Here is a 22951-nt window from a genome sequence, read left to right as displayed (position 1 = left end):
TACTATGCAACCACTTACAAGTGGAAATTCCAGCATCACTTCTGGGAAACAGACATACCATCAATTTTTATACTTAGCCAGTATAATGTACATTTAATTAAATACTTTTTATTAAAGAAGACAAAGGAAGAGGAAATACTTTCTGGTAGAACCAGTGTAACCATATATATCGTTTTAGATTAAAAGAACAGCATATTCTTTTCCAGTTCCCCAAAACACCGCACACTGTTCCAGTTCACTGTTAAAAAAATAATTTATTGCAGCATGGAATTTTAATTTGAAATATTGATAGTTTTCATTATCAATAATCCATGTTTGCATCCACTTCAATCCAACAAGAGCACAACAGGAACATCTGAAAACATCACACGGGTCAGGTTTTCTCACAGCTAAGACAGTCTGATGCGTGTCTTCCTGATACACACACACACACAACTGACTCTCTCCACCACAGTTAAGTGACACAAAAACTCTTTTTAACACTAAACATGAACAAATACTTGTCAAGTTAAATACAGAACAAGGTGTTAGGGATGATAGTTCCAGAAATACTAAACATACAAAACTGAAGTTGCATCCAGTGACTCTGATTTCCTGCAAGGTCAGTCCATACCAATACTACTAGAGTGGGTGTAATGTTTTTAAATGACCTAATGCTGTCAGCTCAGAGACTACCCATAAGCATTTGCTTATTAAAGGAAAATTCCACCAACACCAAAAAAAAAAAAAAAAAAAAAAAACTAACTAAAGAAAATCTGTTAACAGAATGGGGATGTATTATGATTGCTTCATGTTTGTTGAGTTAAGCAGCGTGGTGTCATTTTCAGATACTTCCAGCAGCTACAGCTAAGTTTTATACTTGCTGTGTTGGACAAATATAGACAGTCTGTATATTTCATAAGTGTTGTTGCCACAGTAAAGAAATGACTGTTTCCTGGCCTCTGCCAGTATATATATATATATATATATATATATATATATATATATATATATAGTACAGTATATATATTAGGGGTGCAACGATACACAAAATTCACGGTTCAATACTTTGGTGTCACGGTTCGATATTTTTTCGATACAAAAAAAATGTTCATGCCTTTTTAATTTGTCATTTATTAAAATTATAAATATATATTTTAACTCAAAAGTACAGTTTTTAAATTTAATGTTGCTGAAACAACAAAGTAATAAAAAAAATATATATATCTGATTGAGAAATCACTCATCTTTGGAAAAGAGAGTTTATTACAGAGAAATGGCTCTTTCCAAAATAAAAGCTATACTATCCGCTTCTTCTGGGCTATGTTCTCAGCAGCATATTAAACATATCAGGTCCCCATAAGGAGAATCATGTGCTAACGGCTGTCTAAATGACTCGGGTAAAGTTTGTAGCATGCGTGCTTGTTGTTTTTGTCTGCTTCCACTTGTCTTTGCACTAGGATGATGTCGGAGTAAATGTGCAGTCATATTCGTTGTGTTTCCACTAGTGCTGTCAGCGTTAATCTCGTTGAAATGACGTTAACGCCACAACACGGCAAATCTTATTTCAATCTTATATATCTTAGTCCTGGTCTTAGCGTTAGTTATTTCCTGATTTATTCTGACATCTCTCGTCTTGTGTGCATTACTGTATTGATATTTTACAGTCATTGCTCCCGCGATAAGAAGTTTTTAATTATGCTTCTTCCAGCTACTCCCTCATTCACAGCAGGTCGCTACAGCAGATGGATCTGTGTGTTGGACTTCAGGATTTGTGTCTTCTCCTGGTCTTGACCTGGGATCTTTCATGTGTTAGGTAAATGTGTTTCACTACTATACAAAACTGTTGCACTTTTTGCATTTGAAGAGGATTCTTGGGGTAAAACTATTCTTAATTTGGTCATGGCTCCAAACTGGTGATTCTATAGCCCACTGTGAAAGAGGTTCAAAGTTGGCTGTTGTAATGGTTTTGAAATCAAAGACAGCCATCTCACCGCTGCTGTTATATCCTTTATCACCTACTATTGTTAGGAGTGCAACATGAAATGATGTGCTGACACCAGTACTTGAGAAAAACTAAAGATAATTTCTCTCAGCTGATATTGTGACCGCACAAATGAGGATCTAGTATGGAAACACACACATGAGAAATACCAGCCATTCATCTTGGTCAAGATTCGGCAGGTAACATCATCCAGTGTACAATCTACACTAATCAAATGTGTCTCTTAAGTTTATTAAATCCATGTTGCACAGTATGGCTAGTAATGAACTTTGAAAATGATAGTTGCAATGGTAGTTGCTTTTAAACCACAAAGAAAAATAGTTGGGACCACTTAGCTTTCTAATCACGCGCCTGCAGACTAAGCGGCTAAGTCTAATAGTTTTCCCGTTTTTCATTAAAAAACTGTTGGAAATGTTGGAAATATGGACACACAGTAGTTGGGCTTGCTTCAGTGCACTCCCAATGGACTCCTATTGGCAACTATTAAACAATATGTTAGAAATAATCACTTCTTTGTGGGCAATAAAGTCAGATTGCTGATTACCGGCTGAACATGTGCACAAATGGATCAAATCCTGCAAGCCACACGTCCAATACCAAACACACCCTCCAAACTTGAAAGCCATGATTTAAGCTTCACATTTTCCAATCTCTTCTACTAACATTTCAATGTATCCCTGCCTGCTGTTTAATCCCACTACTCATACTAAAGCAGTAGGAGCCTAGTGGCAGTCTTTGTTCCTGCCAACAGAGGCCACGGTTGGATATCTCATTGTATTTCATACCAAAGACAGTAACATCCTAGCCCTTATTTCATTGAGTGTACATCTCTTTGCACTATATGTTGAATATATTTCACAGAGCTTAGACACTCAGTTAAAAAGGTGGAGGGTAAGACTTTACTATGAGACTGGAGCTGCTGGAAAATGTTGATTAAATGTCATTAAATGTCAGATTAAATATGTAAAACCACATTAAGCGTAGAATTTTCCTTTAATTTAGCATCTAGTGTGTGCCTGATCAGCCTTTTAACATTAGGCTCAGTTCTTTTCTCTAACAGATCCTATATTACAGTATCATTCGTGTGTGGATGTACCAAGTCTTGTGTGACGGTGCTGTTTCCCTCAGATGGAAACAGGGCAGATGAGGACACGATCCTCCAGCAGAACACTCAGGACGAGGAACACAAAGTACAGTACGAACATGGTGAGGCCCAACTTTCGGCTCATCTTCCACCGACAGGCGGCGATGGAGATAATGACAAAGAGGAGCATCAGGAAGAGCAGCACAATGGCGCAGAACAGGCCATTGGAGCTGACCATAACTGGCTCACCGTTGTGGAGCAGGGTGTATATCAACCAAGGGATCGGCAGACTAAAACCAAACAGAACAGAAGCAGAAATCAAGCCATTTACCATCACACCTTCGTACCCCGTCTGCTACATCTTCCTTTTTTGTTTTTGTAAGAAAATATATTTTGGCCTATTTTAGCATAGCCTCTTGTAACTTTTTGATAGTGATTACAATATTGGCTTATTTGTTTACAACAATGATGCAATTGTTGACTGAAGTACAGGTACAATGGTGGATAAATTAATGCTTTATTCTAAACACAATGGATTCTGGGGGCTTTCTCCATATTATTGTAGGGTCAATACCTTACAATATAAAGCGCCTTAGGCGATTGTTGTGGTTTGGCGCTATGTAAATAAAACTGAATGGAATTAAGAGTGACTCACCCTACAGTGATGTCAAAGATGTTACTCCCCACTGAGCTGGACACTGCCATGTCACCCAAACCCTTCCGGGCCACAATCACACTGGTGATCAGGTCAGGGATAGATGTCCCAGCTGCTAAGATGGTCAGTCCCATGATCTCCTCTGAGATGCCCACAGTTTCACCCACCTGCAAACAGTAAAAGATAAAAACAAGTGTCAGAACGAGTATCCCCAACCTGGCTGTAGTTGGTTGGTAAAACTGCCCAAGTGCCACAAAGTGAGACCAAAATTTTAAACCGTGTGCCCAAATCGGTGACTAATTAACTAGTTAACATTACTCTACATTATTCATTTTTTTTCTTCATTTTTCCCCCAACAAAGACTAAATAAAACTCAAATTACAGAAAAACCTAAATAGTCTCTCTCCAAGTATGTCTGTGAAGGTTCTCAGTCATCCAGGTCATCGTAGTCTAAGGAGCTTGGAAAGAAAAGCATCTGGACTTCTTTAAGTTTCCTTAAAGACATGTGGACATAAATGGCTTCTTTCCCTCCTCTTTCAAACCATCTGTCTTCTCTGTCCAGAATGTGAACATTGGCATCCACGAAAGAGTGACCTTTGCCATTTAGATGGAGATGAACCGCTGAGTCTTGTCCCGTGGAGGTGGCTCTTCTATGTTGTGCCATGTGTGTAGGAAGTGATTGTTTGGTCTCTCCAATGTAGAGGTCTGAGCATTCCTCGCTATACTGTACAGCATACACTACGTTGTTAAGTTTGTGTTTGGGAGTTTGTCTTTGGGATGAACCAGTTTTCGTCTCAGTGTGTGGCTGGGTCTGAAGTACACTGGGAGAGGAGTCTCTCTCCAAGGTTGTCTTTCTGTGCACCCCTGGACCTCTTGTAGTAATGCCGCTTTAAAAAAACAAAAACAAAAACACTCACTGGAAGTCTCATTTTGTCCAATTTTATTCTGAGGCTGCTATTTCAAGAGGCCAGAACCCAGAGAACAAACAGCATTATGGAAAAGCCCATAATCTCCCAATTTAAACCAATTTTTAAAAATCATGGGGTTGTGCACTGTGCATTCATGCCTGAGGATCAGGCTGTAAATTCCACTATAATGTCCAGAAGAGCGAGAACTTTCATAGCCCAGACCTCAACTGCGGTGCAAGCACAATGAGATGACCTTTAAGGAGAAATTGGGCAAAATTATGTTTTTTTCTTGCACAAGGTAAAACGAGACAAATAAAAGACAAAACTTTCTATAAAACTAGGACAGTCTCACTGTCTCTATGTTATGCTCTCACTATCTTTATGTTAAACTAACCGCACTAACTGCAGAAGCATCACCTGAAAGTATCATTGACATCACTCAGGGCCGACTACTCTGAGACATGTAGGAAAGTAGTCTGCCAGGGTCCTTATCAGTGTGAATAAAAGACCAACATAACATGTGTTAAGACTCCACCAACCTGATGAGCCCACCACACCATCAGGTAGGAGAAAGCACCAATCCAGATGATGGAGCCTATGAAGGTGATGGCAAAGTATCTCCTGGATGCCTGAAAAGCACCAGAGCCATTCACATTACATGTTCAAAAACATTATGACACCTGGGAACAGAGACTTAGATCCTGAAACTACAAAAAATAAAAAATTAATCCAATGTAATCCATTGTAAATGATAGCATCTGATCCATACAATTCACTCACTGCAGTCGGTTCTGTCTGTCTGTTAGCATTCACAGTTTTCTAGATATTTTCAAGTTTTGTGTGTCGGTAGATACCAAAAACAGCTCAAGATGAATTAATTTTGGTGAAAATCAGATCAAAGTAACACCAAATGTGAAAATCAGTAAAAACTTTATATTACCTGTAGGTTAGCTAAGCATTTCACCTTGACCATTATTGTTAGTGCCCACGGTCAAAATCACATATTGCATGAATATGTCTTAAACTATCAAGTTTGTACAGCTTACAGAAGCCAAGTTTTCAGCCAATTCTGTTCCAATCCCATGGGTAAAGATAATAAAATACATCATTTTAGTATGTAAAGCTTTAAGGTCATAGGTCATAATGATAATGATGATGAGGGCTGTTCACCAGGTTGCGGACATCAGGCAGGGTGAGCCACAGCGGGAACACGATGGGCAGCAAGAACAGATAAGTCGCCTGCTTGCGCCTGGTTTCAGGCCACCCTAAAGACAATGGTTGGTTCTCCTCCTCCTCTTCTTCCTCCTTTTCTTCTTCCTCCTTGTCTTCATTGTCGCCATCATCTTCACTCTCGCTCGAGTCGCTGCTTTCTTCGTCACCACTCTCATCCTCAGCGCTGCCCTCAGAGCCCCCTGATCCACCTGCTGATGATTCTGCTGCTCCTGCCTGTAGGAGAAGGAACAGAGTGAGTCAAACCCCCTGACTCACTGCACACAACGAAGCGGGAACCACATAAAAGATGCATTAGATTTATTATTTAGTATTTAATATTTCAAGGCTGGTTTAGGTCTTGGTGAATTGATGATTTTACATGAGAAAACTTTTAGGTACGTTTCACAAATTAGCTGTTTTTTTATTTTATTTGAGGACTTTATTACCCAATGTCCGCTGCTCACTGTTATTTATGTGTATGAACTTGTGACTTTTTGTTTTGAAAGTCTTGAAACGTCCAGTCTTGGATGAGTCTACTTCTACTACCAGTCTACTACTGGTTTATTTTCTAATGAGATTGAGCAATGGAGACCTTTCACCAGCTGATGGTGCTGACAGATCTATCTCCTGAGCACAACAGTCCTGGAGGATAAGACAGGGTTTCAGCTCTGGAGCTCTTCCAGTGATCACCATGGCAAATGTGAGCTCACAGTTGATGTGTATCCTGGAGTGCTGCAGCAAGATATTGACACACTCACATTTTCCAGACCCCACTGTGACCGTACATGGTTTCAGTACTTTTGGGCGACAGAGACGTTACTCTGAGTGGTAACAAGAAATGTGAAGGGACTGCACCAGTTACAGCAGCATAATCCTGGACATGTTACAGAGAAGGAACATTTCTGTGGCCTGAATTGTGTATTTGAAATATCCCTATATTGTCAGAGCTTTACTTATTAAGCCCCCCTTATTATCTTAGCTCTTCACTTTTTTCTTCTATTTAAATTAGCTCTATTTTTATTTTGCGTCTTTTCTTTTTACCTTTGTGAGCTATTTTGCTTTGTGATATTGTATTTACTTCACTGAGCGAGGTTCTTTTAGTTTGTAGTGTTAGTTTGCTTATAACACAGTAATTTCCCAACTTTTAGGATAGATTAAGTATATCTTACTTTGTTATTTGTTAATATCTTACTATAATACTTTGTTAATATTCTGCAACATTACTGCCACTCCTTTTTAATTTTTTTATGTATACATGAACAATAAATTAACAAAAAGTATAAGCTAGTGTGCTTGTGTTAGGCCCTCCATCATTCTTCAACACTGCATGTTATCCAACCTCCTCACGGCCTTGTTCACAGCTTCTGGCTTTGGCGATGTGGTTTTCAAAAAGTGCTGGCAGCTGATATATACAGGCCTCCATGCAAAGTGTGATCTGAGGTCAGTATGCCAGAAAACTGAGGTGACACTAAACTGACAGAAAGCAACTTGTGTGGGTGTTAACGGTTACCTTCATTTCTCAATTGATGTGTTTGTTAAAGATTATACATTCTTGTCATTTTCAAGCTTTATTTTGAACTGTACCACATAAACAAAATGTAATATGTTAGGAAAGAAGAACACATACCAGAAACAAATATGAAGCAAGCCAAAACCTCTTAAATTAGTTTGAAAATGTGCAGATTGAAGCCAACGCTCTTACCATCTTTCCTTCAATTTTACTAATACACCATGTACTTAAGTATATTCCTTGGGTGCATTTTCAAAATACATTATGCCAGGAATATTTAGAGGCCAATTTAAAATCTGAAGATTCAAAATCAAGTAAGAAACATAGTTAAAGTCATAGCTTTCTGTCTCCAGGTCTGTTGAAAAGATAAAGAAGCAGAAATATGAATTTGAAGCTAATCTATTCAAATCTAGGGAGACAGTAATGCCATCTTCACATGCTCATCACGCCTGTTATTTCCCAGGCTTCACATTGTAATTAACATCTGACTGCATTCCAGTGCTTCGCAATTGCAAACATGGAGGATACAGATGCTGCTAGGTTTTCATCAGTTTCCTTGACAACTTAACTAGTTTCTTTTGGCAACATGACAACAGCTAAAGAAACACGTGTGTTCATATTAAGATGGGACGTGTATTATCACGACTTTTAAAACTATAGGATCAAAGTTGTTAAAATCTCCACTTCCCTCACTTCTGTGGCAAACTGCACAGTGAGCTGAAATCATCTCGTACCTTCGATTCGTCCGGTCGGTCAGATGTTTCCTGAGTTGTCTCTTCTGCCTTTGGAGGCTGTGAGGTGGACGGCTCAGCAGTAGCTGCTCCCTCTGATGCACCGGCAGCAGCTGGCTGCTCAGACTTTGGCTTTTGATCTGGATCTTAAAAAAGAGGAAAACCACACGGAGTAATATGGATAAAAATATGAATTTTAACCTGCTTTTCAAACACTGCAGATTTTAAATATCCCATAGCCATTTTAGATAAAACAGTTTCACTGCATCTTTTTACAAACAGGACACATCAACCTCACTTAAATGTTTAGTGACTTTATGCTTTTACTTTTACCTTTTCACTGTCTTCTTTGTCTACCTGCCACTCTGACTTTTCCTTTGATTTTATTTTGAAAGGGCAAAGATGTCTTTTAGTTTGTTCTTTGTATGCAGCAGTGTTTCCCCATATCTAACTGAACACAACTGAACAGAGTCACTTTTGGATGATGTAATAACCCTGCTGGTTTGTGTTATGGTCACCATTTTAAATCCATCACTTCAGACTGATGACTCCTCACCTTATATCAGCTAAAGTACTTTGCAGTTAGGTGATTAAAAATTCAGGTGAATTTGAATTTCCAAGCAAGTTTGCTGTATTAAAGAATTTGGAAAACTTCCGCTCACACTTATTTTTAAACGTATCTAAATATTAGAGAACTGCAGCTAATTTCACACTTAGCGAAGATAAATCACAAATTTAATGTTACACTGACAAATTATTCTGCTCTAGTGGCCAGTATGAAGTGGCAGTGGGAGTGATTGGAGTGTCTGGCAATAAACATGCTCTACTAAAGACGGGGAAGAGAGTCACATGCACACTCATATGCATGTTAATCCTCAGGGCTCATTGATTCGGTCTTGTCGAGGCCTCTCCAGGTTCCTCACAGCCCCACTTTGCTGTGCACCTCAGACTGTCAAGCAACTCCTTACTCCACACTATGACGCACAAACATATTAACTGAGTCTGAAGAGCAACCTCCTTCAACCCCAAAACTGTCTCTGATTACTGATAGAAGACCATGTGCATATGTGCACTCGCAATATCACAATAAATGTCAAAGCACAAGTCACTACAATATTAATCAACAGTACAACTATTAAAATAATAACTTTCTTCATCTGAATATTCACACAATTAATTACAAATTAAACATCCTTTGGATCCTTTTATGCAGCCTGATATTAACTTTTTAAATTAGAAGATGAGAATAAATTTAATCCAATTTCTTTGTCTCATGCACAGCTCCTCCTACAGGAGCTGCTCAGCTCAAGTAACCAAAGCCATGAAGCTCCCAGAGCACAGTGTTTGTGCTGATGTTAATACCAGAGGAGGTTTGGAATTCTGAAGTTAGTGAATGAGCAGAGTGTTTGTGACTTTTACACATGCACTTGATGACCCCGCTCTGTAACTTTACATCATCTATTTCCAGGTTCAAACTCTTCTTCGGTTCCTAAACAAACACTGTGACAACAATGAGATTTTATCTTCAATAAAAATGATCAGCATCACTGCTATCCCAGCTGTTACAATAAAGTTTAACATCACGGCATCCCTGAAAAAGATGATTTATGAGGTTTAATTGACTCAGAAGCAGTAAGTTAGAGTGCTGGTTTCCATCTAAAGACCTGGAAGCAGGGTCTATACTTTATCACTTGACAAGCAGATAGTATTGCTTACAGCTGATCGTGGAATATCTAGGAGGGAAGAAATTTCACAAAGAGAGTTTTTGCTGTGGAGGTACCCTATTAAAACACCAGGCTCATATTCTGTAAGCTCTTTAGAAAAATCCATTCTTTCATCTGTTTGAGCTAATAGCACAAAAAATGGGAAAAGTAAACTGAGCCTAATGCCAAAACATATTTAAAGTCATTTTCAATACAATGGAGTACAAAATACATAAAAAACAAAAACAAAAAACACAATATGGATTATAGAGGGAGATATTTTGATATTTGATTTTTACCATCATACTGAGACTAAATTTTATCCCATGTGATTTAAAATATGATTATTATGTTTTTTATCTCAGTCTTTATGCAAAACTGGGCTAACACACATCACAAGCGTACCTCTCAGACAGATGCCAAAAATAACTGATATGTGTTCTGTACTGTTGCATTACAATACAAAATTACGCAATGTTATGACAGAGGATTGTGGGTAAAAATGGCCAGAGAAATACAAGTGCTTCAACATATAAATCAGATGTTGTTGGAAATCCGGGTTATGTTTCGAAATCATGTAACAAAACTATGCATTTAGTCAAACAAAATACTGATGGCACTGGAACACACCCACAGGAAGTATGCTTTCAGGAAAGGCGTTTCATCGCACAAACGACTCACCTTCGCTGCAGTGGTGATGGGACTTGCTCTGCAGTTTGCCCGTCACCGGGACATTCATAGGCTTTACTTTGTTCTTCGCTGCAGTTAAAAGAATCATTGCTCAAACAAATCTCATGTGAAGCCTGTTCTTCTACAACCAGCTTTAACAATAACATGACCTGATAAACACACACTGACCAGCATTTAGGAGTAAAGATCCAATCCAATCCAGTGCAAACGTGAGAACAGGTACAATTACTGGTACCTATGCTAAAATGTGAACCTTACTTACGACTCATTTGAAGCTGTTTATCACCACCAAGCTTTTATCTACTCTAGAGCCTGACTAAGACAAGATTTTTCAGGCCAATACAGATATCTGATTATTTACCATTCCAATGTTCCTAGTCTTTAAGGACATTTTTTTGTTTGTTTGTAATTTATTGTTTACATTCCACATGCCTTGGCTTGGTTTATGTGGTTGTTGGGTTTATACTGTTATGGAAGTTGAAGAGTGCCCTCTGGTGGAACATCAGCGCTCATAAGTCCTACCAGAAGTAACCCTTGAAACTCCTTTCTGTTTCTGTCTGTGAAGGTTCTCAGTCATCCAGGTCATCGTAGTCAAAGGAGCTTCTGTACTGTGCAATTTCTGTCAAATTTCAGGCCCCCCCAAAATGACTGGGTGTGCTTCAGAAGTTAGTCAGGGTAGTCTTTGCCTATGCAGCTACCCTTGGAAAAACCTGGAAACTATTCTAAGATTGTCAAACCACGTATTTATTGATACACACTGCAGCGTCCAATAAATGTGATTTTTATTAATTGGACCCCAAAAAGTTGTTTGTGTTCATTTTCTCAGTGGGAGAAATGTTTCCTCATTCATCCAAGTGATTTCTTCAGTTTCAGCTGAATGCGGGTTTCCCCTACCTTATAAACAGTACATTTGCATAATGACTGAACCCAGCAACAATGGGCTGTGAGGTCAGTTTCTTGATCAATAATATGCAAATTGTCTAATACATAATATCAGCCAATGACACTAGTCCACAGGTAAATTAGTCATGTTCTTTACAAACAGCCAGAGTGTGCCAAAAGGTCAACGATTCTCACAGCTTTCTGACGGACACACAAACATGCAACCATCCAATGCATGCATAGCGGTCAAAAATGTGTTCTGTAATAGCAGACCAGACTGAACACAACAGCAACAACAACAACCACAAGAACAACTAGTGCAGAAACAACACAATAGGGAATGATGTTTTTCACCTTACCTTTCCTCTGTACTGGCCCCTCCCCTCTAACATCACCATTAAAAGATGTTTCTGATTGGCAGAAATTCACAACACAAGTTATCAGTCTGACTCTTTAATTACTTTTTTCTTTTTGACATCAAAGGTGAAAAATTAGCTCATTCTCCAAACCGCGACACAAAAACACCCACATATTCTTGGTATGCACATACTGTCTGTGTGAATAGGTATTGGTTAAAACAGCTGAGAACTGCTGAAGCCTGGATATGACCTCTGTGGTTTCCTGTGGTATCTGCCTAACTTAGATTGGGTTAGATGGACCTGCTGACATGATATGTCGGAGTCATCTGGAGTCATCTCCAACTCAGTGGCTAATCCATCCCTGGCCTTGAACCCCACTGTTGTTCTAAACATTATTCTGTTCAGCGGTGAATTGTCTCGTATGTCAGGTTTGTATTAGCCAGGCTAACAGATGAGGACCAAAAGTTTAACATGCCCATGTTGAGTGACTGTGATGAGTTCCAGAAAGTTTGACGTCAAAACATAGATAAGCAACACAACTAAGCAGGAAATCTGAAGTTTGATCCACAAACAAATACACAAAAAAATTAAAGACAACAAACGCTTCAAACCAGGTAACAACTTTTTGTAACTCTTACCTCTTCTGACTTTTCTGGGGCCAGGGGTTTTAACGGCCCCTCTAAGAACTGCTTCTACGATGGAAACCACAGACATGGTTGTAACTTCAGGGCCATTTCAATTTGACTGACAGTTTTCAGGTTCATGGTGCAGTAAATGTTTCATAGTAACAAAAATAATATCTCTGCATGGTAGTAACAGGCTCAGGTTAAACGCTGTCACACATAACTGCTTATCAAAAAACAGTTTGAGCTGGTCTCAAAATAACTGGCAACTTGTGAGCATTTTAGAAGTCAGAATTAGAGTCACATTCATTTTCCTTTTACAGCTGAGTACACCGCATAAAGATTGGCTAAAATTTGCAAGACTGCAAACTTGGAAATGTAATGTGTGTGTTTTACAATTTATTTTTGTAATTCATAAAGTAAGTATCATTTTTTATTGGTTTGAACTATTCTAAAGATACATTGATTTTATTAAATTCTTAATAATCAATCAATACACTACTTTATTTCAGTTTTACACACATATACATTATTATATAGAGTATTATACTGTACTTATACTCAATGTTCCCTCTAAGCTGCGCGCGTGCACAATTGCGCACTGCTGGCACGGTCTCTGCGCACAGAAAATCTGCGATGCGCACAAAAAAAATCTAACCTGAATTGAAATTAAAATTAAAACTTTAACAATTCTGTTTTGCAGTGTTAGTCAGTAAGTGACTGGCTGCTCCCGTATAAGATTAGAACGATGCCACCTTATCCCATAGTCCAGCCAATAATGCGATTCACATTAATTCACACTAATCAACATCGTTGACAGGCTATGACAGCGTCCTTATGTGCCGACACCGGTGTTTTAGCTAGCAAAGTGGCGTGGCTGATGTGGAGTGAAGCCACGTTAATGACAACGTGTACAACCATTGGAGATGTGAGCAGGACAGACAGAACAATTGACGGAAAAAGTGTGGACTTTATACCAGTTTTTAAATTGTGTTGATAGGCCACATTAAACCAGAGTTATGATAAAAAATATGTGCAATGTTTGGTTTTCTTCCTGAATACTATCATTGTTTATATTTACTGCGGGAAGAAACGGTAAAAACGGCGTTTTATAAGGAAAACACTCAAAAGCACTCTCCGCCTGTGAGCAAAAACAAACCCCCCCAAAAAAGCCCCACCCTTTCCTATTGGTCAAAATATGTACCATGTCGACCAATCAAAAAATGATATGGCAACGTGGCATTTAGTTGTTTAGGAACGGGGAAAGTTTTGAGACGTGAGAGATTTGCGACGTTTAGTGCAAATCTTGTGTAGTTAGTGTGTAGTGTAGACGTGTAATGTGTTGTGTGTGTCAGAACAATGAGGCGACTGCTGAATGTTACAGGTGTTACAGCAGTGATACATCTCCTGTTGTCAGGCCTGCAGGTATCAGGCTGTTGTTCTCCTTTATCTCATAGTGGACAGAAATTATTTTTTTGGAGTGGCGCAAATAATTTGTGTGGCATCAGATTTGATGCAGAACAGCTGATTGTTCTGTAAATAGTTTGAAATGTTTATTTAAAAAAACGCTTTGGCTGCATTTTTAGGTAAACAGCTGCAAAAAACTTGTTGTTTGCATAACTCAGTTACTTTTTTTGAAGAAGTAACTATGTAATTAATTGCCCAACATTATATACTGTATTTTGCAGACAGAGTTACAGGACTCTCTCCCAGACCACAGACTCATACTAATAATACAAGTCAGAGCTTTACAAAAAAAAAGAAAAAAAGAAGAAAGTTGTGTTTTCAGAATTGGAGTTCAAGTTATTTTTTACTTCCAATAGTGTTAACATACTACACAGGTCATGAACAAGATTTTTTTACATTTTCATTGTAAGTGGGCTAAAGCAGTTAATTAAAAGTAGTCTAACATAAATGTAAATGCTGTAATTTGATTATTTTAATAAACCATGTGACTTGGATGGATTCCATGCTGGCGTGACCACAGTGCAGTGCGTCTGCTGTTGCTCACAGTGGTCCAAGGGACTGCTCAGGGAGTATGTGTGTTCGCTCAGACACGTGAAAAATTAGAGGGAACATTGCTTGTACTATGCTAAGAAAATGGAAGACATCATTCATGGGTTTTCCTCTTCTGTTAATATAATTGTAATCGGGTATACATAAAGGTTGATTAAGGGTCTGAAGTTTGATCCATGCAACTGCCATGGCTTGTCAAGTTTTCTTACATTGTCCAATTCTGTCATTGCAAATTTGGTGACATTGTTAGCAAGAATACTTTAAATCAGATGCCCTGCAGTCATTGTCCACACTGTAACAGACAGCCTTGTAAGGAACATTAGAAGCCACAAACTCAAGTCAAATCCTGGAAAGTAAGAAAGTCTAGCTACAACCTGACAGTCCAAAAACGTCTTCTTTGATGTGTAACTTTTTGTGTGGCATTACTATTGTGGAATTATTATAATTTAACTTTTTAATCCTCCAGGAACGCTGTCCTTAATATTGTTTAAATTTAACAAAAGAATGAAAAAAATCAATTAAATACCACTCCCTAATACAGCAGAAGTTTCTGAATTAGAAAGATGTAACTTCACATTGTTCTGATGTAGTGAATGAAACCTAATAGATCAGCTGAAATAACGGATAAGTCAGATTCCTTTATGTCGGACCAAAGCCTTCTCTTCTGCTGTCAGCACAAATACAGAAATACACTGCAGCACACTTGCTGCACTGAAACCAGTTGCTCCACAAATGAACTGTATGCAAAAAATCACGGGTTTATTTATCTGGAAATCACTCATGTTTAGGGTTAGGGTTGCGTACTGCAGTCCAGCTGCAAGGAGCCGGTCTCTGCTTCCACAGAGATAAAGCGCTCGGCTTGCTAGCATGCTGGCTCTTATCCAGCTTTTATTACCCTGTATTGAAAAGCTGATTAAGGATCAACAGTGGCTCAGTGCTTTGAGTTAGGGAACAGCACACCGGTGAGTTCGAGGACAGACTGAAGGTCGTTGCGGTTCATCACGCGACACTGACTCAGAGAAAGGGACAGGAGGGATACAGCTGAGTCACTGGCAACTTTGCAACAAGCTGGAACATTTAATCGATCAACAGGATTTCACTTGGTTTTTTATTTATTATTTTTAATTACACCTTTTTTTTCTTATGCATGATAATGATTTATTTAAGCCTTCTAAGCATTTATAAGAAGCTTATAGGCCTTTAATAAATGTCAAGAAAACTGTAAAGAAGCTGTAAGCAGATTTAACTATTTGTTAATTAATTTAACTTCTCCTGAATGGAAGATGCAGCATCAGGTACAGAAGTAAGAAAAAATATTAAATCTAATTACAGACAAATTTATTAGGGAACTGATAATGAAAGTAATCATTAGTGAGGTCCTGCTGTCTCCAACGGATGATCTGATATCCTCGTGTTGGTGTTGTTCCCAGACCATCATGAAAATGTTGTTCCAGGTTCAACATTGCAAGTGACCAATCACATTGTTGTGACGTTATTCCTTTGCGCGCCAAGCCATTCGTGCATTTATGAAATTCCAATGTTGCAAGGACAATATCAATTCTGCTTACTGTTTATTAAAGGGTTACGGTTAGGGTTAGGGTCAGGGTCCGTTGATCGGCGGACAGAGGCGGTTTCACGCAGCTTAAGTACAGTTTTTTGTTTTACGCCGGTTTTTCCCGAAGTTGCAAAGGTATGATGTCACAACATTCTGATTGGTCACTTGCAATGTTGATCCTGGAACAACATTTAGTATGATGATCTGGGAACAACACCAACACGAGGATATCAGATCAACCGTCTCCAACATCTTGCATCTTGTTTACTTATGTTAAAATGGTAAAATACTTCATCACAGAAAGTCCTTTAAAATTAAGGATCAAATTGTAGCTAAATAATGAGGTTAGAACTTTGACATTTACACATACATATTTGGTTGTTGACCCAAATATGTATGTTGAACCAGTTTTTAATGAGCATAGTGCATTTTTAATTTCTAATTTTGCTGCAGACGTGATATTATCACCCGAGAAAACATTGGTTACCTTCTCCCAGAGGGTCCAATGTGTGAATCATCAGCTGGAAGATGGTGCTCCGAAGCGAGGTGTTGTGTAGGGAGGCTGAGCTGCCTCCTCGCTGCAGGGCTGGACGCACCTACAGGACAACAGGCACCTAGTCAGAACTAAAGCATTTAACCTTAGGGAACCTTTAATAATACTAACCAGTGCAGACCAGTGAGAATCAAAAAGGTGTTTTGCTTTTGTTAGAGCAGCCATTTTGACAAGGTATTGCAAGGAGAAAAACAGGTATAATTAATAACATCAACTATGGCTATGATCCAGTTAGAGGAACCAGGGTCCTGGTACTACACATAAATGGAATGGGTTTAAAACATTAAATACAACAGGACTGTAAATGACACCTGAGCGTACCCTACACTGACATGCCAAAATGGCTGGCATGAAATAACAATTATTGTCAAATGTTACAGGCTAACACTGTCATCTCACTCTAGAGTTTTATTGCTGAAAACAATAATAAAGGTAACAATATGTACAGGCTGTTTTGCCAATGTCACTATCTTGCCTTGTGATAAACACCTTTAAGAATTGGACAATAAAAACAAAAAGGAGAGAAGGACTAGTGCCTGATGGACCTCGATATCTACCCCAAAAATCAAATAACAAACTGTCTCATCAGATGACTTCTGACTTTTGTTTCAAACGTTGAAGGGCCAAAAACAGTCAATGAAAGTGTGAGGAACAGATTAACCAACATGTTTCTCTGCTTTAACGCAAGATGCTAACATTAGCATGTCCAGCTAACTAGCTTACCATAGTAGCAAGCCAGGCCAAGTAAGTCTGATAATTTTAATTTGTGTAAATTCAAGTAACAAGTTCACTGGGTTATTAATTATTAAAGAACTTATGCTATTATATCAGAGTTTGTGTGTATGCTAACAATACATATACATATAAAATAAACCAAACCTACAGATTTTAAAAGTAAATCTAACACTTAAATGCTACTACAACAGCTACAACAGGAAGAGCCTTACACTCCTTGTGTAGATAAAATATCTGCTGATCCTTTACGATCTTATTCCATTATGAGCTGATGCATCCCTCCATTAATTCATCTGAAAGTAAATATTAATTTTTGCTTTGAAATTAAGGAAGTCACACTGCAGTTTAACTGGAGATTTAGCCAACAAATAACATAAGCTTTATATAAAAGCTTTAAGGGCCATTGTGGCATCACCCAGTAGTCCCATTACCATATTAGTGTTTCCAGGCCAGATTGAAGTGATGGAGTGGCCAAGGAACACTGCATGCTTATGTGGTATTGACTTTTTTTTTCACAGCATGGGGTCACTAAAAAGCTAGTCTGTTTTGTCATCTTTTTGGACTGTAATTTAAACCATAATTTACAAATTGAACATCATTTTATATTCAGTAAGAACTGAAAATAATGACTGACACCATAAACTCAACATTTAAGTGCTTACTGATGTCCTTTAAAAAGTGATCATTAGAGTTGTTTTGCCAGACATCTATATAACTGGACATCCTTTTTTGCAACTGGGGAGTTCACCCTCTACTGGCCAATAGAAAGACTAGATTTAAGTATTTCACTGTATTTAATTTTTCAGAGCTGGGGCTTTGTTAATCCTTCATATGGTCTAAACCAACAAAAGGTTTGTTTTTCAAACCTTGAGTCTTGTCTTGTCATCTTGTGAGTCTGGCAGCAGTTTGCTGCTTTGAGGGCTGCTTGGAGGTTGTACAGGTTCTGGTTTGGATTTTTCTTCAACTTTTGGCGCAGCAACTGGAGCAGCTGGAGCAGCAGCAGGTGGTGGAGGTGGTGGTGCTTCACTTTCCTATAGTGAGGCAGTTTAACAGCAGTTCAGGTTACCAGTAGTTCGAGTTACCTCACACGTATACATTCAAGCATATGAACAGCGGAGATTGCTTTGGCAATTTGATTGGTCTGTATTTGTATGTGTTATTGCTCTTAATTGGTTCTGTGAAGCACTTTGACATACCTCTGGTTTTTAAATGTGCTATATAAATAACATTGTATTGTATTGTAATGTACTGTAGAAACTCAGTCTAAACTCAGTCATAGGAGTAGACATGCAAAGTGATGAATTGACATGGTTCCAGCTGTAGTCTTGAGACAGGTCAAGAATTCCAGGTTAATCCTTTACAAAAGACAGTAGTAAGCCCCTAATCTAGTTAAAAGTCCAGCCAGCATGAGTTTTTCACCATCAGCAGAAGAGTAAGTCACAACCCTTAAGCCTTGAGGCTGATCCTTTTTAAATCTCCAGTTTCAAAAACTGCATTATTCCTACTGATACACAGCTTCCACGATGAATGCTCCTAAACTGAGCTCCCAAATCTATGTATATATGTGTTTGTGTATGCAACAGGTGATATTAATGTGTTCTATTGATGAAAAGAACAAAAAGAATGATGGTTGAGCATGTATATAAATGTGAACACCATGTACTGAAATCTGTGAAGAGGTTTTGAATTTCAGCAATTCTGACCCAGTAATGTGGCAACGCATCTCACTGCACTTGGTGTTAATACTGAAGCACATGCTGATTGCAGACATGCTTCAGGCTAATTGGCGAATCTGCTGCGGGCCCTTGAGATATTGTAATGCAGTTCTGCATGTTGATTACAGCCTCAGACATTTGCTGATCTCTCCCAGCAGCAGCGGAGCAGAGAGCTGTTCAGCCTGCAGGAAATGAACCTTTTATTCCTTTGTTTTTAAATTGTAAATGAAATGATGTCTCTATATAGTGGTATTTCAGGGCTTTGACAGAAAGACTGACACTTGCATCACTCCACCCTGTGACGCCCCATCTATGACACCTGGAGTCCTCTCTGTTCAGTACCATCAAAGGATTTTACACAAATACAGTCTGTCACCTGCTCAGAACCACAAATCACTGTCTCTCTTTCAGTGTGTCCGAGCAGGCGGCAGTCCCAACTGTGCGGAGATGAAAGGATAGAAAATATACTGTGTATACTGAAAATAAATGGATAGATAGTATCTCTGGTAACAACTGCTTAGAGAAACATCTGTTTTGGCTGCATCCATCCTTTTATGTTTGATAAATGCGTGATGAATGAAAGAAATTCTTTTGTTCTCTTATTGCTGAAGCAAAAATAACTCTAACACCTGTTAACGCTTCATTCTCTCTCCTAATGTCAACAAATCTCATGAAAGAGCCAAACCCAGTGTAGCAATGTACCTCTGCACAGTGACTGACTCCATAAGCCTGTCTGAAGGCAAACCTTTAATCTTTTTTTTCTTTCTTCTATTTATTTTACCTAATTTCAAGTGAACTTGTTTCATTTCAGTGAATTGTGAGTCTTTGTAGAAATGTGCAGTTATTTATGGATGTTACTTTCTTTCATGCTTTCAACCCCCATCTCTCCTCACAGTGAGCGTGAAGCCATGAACAAAAGAAGATGCTCAAGTTGCTCATGTTGAATATAATTTGACCGAAAGTGCAATAAAAGTGTCACAGCAAGTGTTCATTTGTCTAAATTTAAAGAGCAAAAAACCAAAGTGACCAAGAAAGCCTGGAAGCCTGATGGCAGGTAAGCTAGTCCAAGCAGCACACACACACACACGCACACTGCCTTTTCTGTATTAAAAATGATTACCAACCAATGTACTGTGTAATTATCATCTGTTAATGAACTATTCAACTGATTAATTATTTTAGCTCAGGAATTAATGATTTCACCTCTAGGCAAGACACAATTCATCAATCAGACCAAGAAATTAAAAGAAAGACAGAAAAAAGGGGAAACTGTAGCCATTGAACACCTGTTTTAAAAAAGGGACCTTTACTGACCTTCTCTGGCTCCTCTGTGGTCCACACCTTAACGATGCTCATGTGTTTGTTAAGCTGGGTCTTGACCGCCTGCTCGATCTGACTGTTGAATTTCATGAAGCTCACATAGCTGATGTAGCCCAGCACCAGCAGGATGCTCTCCCACCACAGGATCATGTTATCCAGGAAGAAGATGATAAGCATGATGAGGTCCAGGATGTAGAAATTCACGTCCCTGAACAGAGGCCACCAGGTCAGGTGCAGCATCTCCCGAGAGAAGATGGCACACATGCCGATCACAAAGAGAATGTTGAAGACGGCTGAGCCCACAATGGTGCCGATACCCACGTTGCTGTGGGAGATGAAGACCCCAATCAGGGAGGTGAAGAGCTCAGGGGCAGAGCCTCCCGCCGCCATGAATGTGGCCCCAGCCACATCATCTGAGATCTCCAGCTTGTTGGTGATGACTTCCAGCGCAGGGACGAAGAACTCATCGCAGACGATGGCCAGGGCAACAAACATGTAAACCATCCCTACAATGTGCAGGGCCACCCAGCCCTGTTGACGCTGTTCTATCGAGAACAAGTCCTCTGGGTAGTCACCCTTCCTGTGAGGTGGCTGGGTTGGGGGGTAGTGTGGAGTTGCGGTGGTCAGTGGCGGTGGAGTTGGTGGCGGTTTGGGAGGCTGGGGATCTACATAGATACACTGTTCGATATCCGTCCTGTTGACGACTTTCACCAGGGTAGCTTTAGTTTCCTCAGTCTCATTAGACGCTATCAACTCCTGGATGCTGACCTCCACATGTTCATCGCTACCCACCTCTGCTCCATCATCCGTCTGGGCGGAGGCTAGTGGCTGTGACAGCCTGGCCTTCAAAGTCAAGGTGTAGACGAAACACAGCAGCACACCTGAGATAAAGAAGAGGATGCGGCTGCACCTTAGTCTCCTCCTCTGAGGCAAGTATACGTTCATTGTCTCGACTCCAAACAGGAAGTTATATCAGATGCATTGCTAATCCTTAGTCATGCCTGCGCTCTTATGTGGTATGAAGAAGCCAACAGCAGACAAAAAAGCACATGTACGCACAAAGTGTGTTTCATCTTCAGCTTTGACCTGTGGAAGGACTGAAAACCAGAAAATACCTACAGCTTAAAATCACATCATGAACACGTGTGTATTTATAATGTCCCCTCTGCTTGCATACTTGCAGATATACTAAGGAAAAGTGTGTTTGTGTGTGTGCGCGCGCGTGCGCGTGTATCTATGTGTGTATTTGAGGGTGATAGAGGATGCAGACAGCCACCTGTTACTATGGCTACATAATCACTCAGGCTTTAGCTTCTCACATAATAGGAGTCTATTGAAAACACGTCAAACGTTAAAGCGGCGAGAAAAAACAGGAGATCCGTCTAAATAAAAGCAGTAAATACTGAGATTCCTGCTGATTGTGGCTTAAAGAGCGCACAGAAATTAGCGTGATGAAATCCGCGCGTGCTGTAAATGAAATAATAATAATAATAATAATAATTAATACTGCCAGATGTGCATTAACGTCAACATGTTTTTATTTTAAAAAAACAAAACAAAAAACCAAACATGAAATCTGCGAGTGAAAGACGCGCGTTGGGGTTTAATTGAGGACAGCCCGGATTATAATGCAAGGTCGGTGTACATCATTAATCTACACTCTATCAGCAAAAAGAGCATAAATTGCAGAAAGCAGCGGTGTGAAGAGAGCAAGGACGCGGATCTTACCTGTGCGGCCGGCTGCTCGGCCCCGCGCCGCTGCGGACTGCTCCTCCAGCTGTGCGCAACGGACGCAGAGATGCTGACTCCGGTTTTTGGGGAACTACAAGGGCGCACCGCATGACAGGGCTTGTACGAGGCTCAGCATAATGCTACTAAGAGGATAAGCAGCCAAACACCTTTCACCTTCCCTCTCACACATGAGGCTGTATCAATACGCCAACATTCAAACTGCTGCTGGGCTCGCAGGTGTAGTTTTGAGGCGAATCCTGAGAGTCTGCTGCCTGTTGAATTGATGTAGAATAATGGGGCGTTCAGGGACTTGCACAGGAAGCTGGGTCCTACTTAGGGTGTGGTCAGGTGTTTTAGATAGAGAAACCGATTATTACGTGAAATTCTTATTTGCCTCACAAAGAAGAAAGCGTTATCTAAACATAAATATCCGCTTGGAATGAAACACTGCAAATAAACGCTCAAAATAATTAAACAGATGAAGTTAATAAAGCTTAATATGATTATATTATTAACTTCTGCTGGCTTAAATGCTTTTTAATTTAATTTTTAATCAACGAACTATTGCGCAGATCGGGTAAACAGCACTTAAAAGGATAATTTCACCATTCTCATTTTAATTGTTGTAAGTGTAAGCATACATCTGACGTCATCATCTTAATCCAGTTGGACTAGTAGGAATGCATTAATGTGAGCCTTCAAGCTGATCATAGTATAATATATGCAACTATAACATATCCGAAAAATGATTAAGAAGAACTGCAGAGCAAAAACAAAGAGCAATTAATGAGTGTACCATGCCTGGAATACTCTGAGCTTCCACTAGCAAAGCATGTGGATGTTAGTTAACATATTTAGCATGCTGTGTCATATTAAGTTGTTCTAGGCCCGTTATATTATAGTTTTTAAGGATGAGTGTCATTCACCTTCTTGTTAGATTAGCAAACATGACACCAAGTGGACAGTGAGACAGTGATTTGAAGAC

At 39.3% G+C, this 22951-nt stretch overlaps 1 protein-coding gene across 3 annotated transcripts; it reads right to left on the bottom strand.

The window, feature by feature from the left end:
* Positions 1–1450: 1450 nt before the first annotated feature.
* Positions 1451–22420, bottom strand: LOC120717165 (sodium/potassium/calcium exchanger 1-like). 3 transcript variants are annotated; one of them, XM_040005044.1, is made up of 12 exons: positions 21964–22420; positions 20230–21332; positions 18067–18231; positions 16400–16508; positions 12357–12410; positions 11719–11769; positions 10469–10546; positions 8088–8230; positions 5802–6077; positions 5171–5260; positions 3724–3890; positions 1451–3358 (listed from the first exon to the last, which is right to left on the bottom strand). In XM_040005044.1, exons 2-12 carry the CDS (start codon positions 21178–21180, stop codon positions 3109–3111), a joined length of 2334 nt encoding a protein of 777 aa, XP_039860978.1. In that variant the 5' UTR covers positions 21181–21332; positions 21964–22420; the 3' UTR covers positions 1451–3108. The 3 variants fall into 3 exon arrangements, with proteins under 3 accessions (XP_039860978.1, XP_039860977.1, XP_039860979.1); XM_040005043.1 differs by having other exon boundaries at positions 20230–22420; XM_040005045.1 differs by lacking the exons at positions 10469–10546; positions 11719–11769; positions 12357–12410 and having other exon boundaries at positions 20230–22419.
* Positions 22421–22951: the final 531 nt, after the last annotated feature.

This window comes from Simochromis diagramma, unplaced genomic scaffold, assembly GCF_900408965.1.
Source record: "Simochromis diagramma unplaced genomic scaffold, fSimDia1.1 OVJJ01000494.1, whole genome shotgun sequence".
Classification (NCBI taxonomy): domain Eukaryota; kingdom Metazoa; phylum Chordata; class Actinopteri; order Cichliformes; family Cichlidae; genus Simochromis; species Simochromis diagramma.
This window is presented reverse-complemented; position numbering and strand designations above follow the sequence as displayed.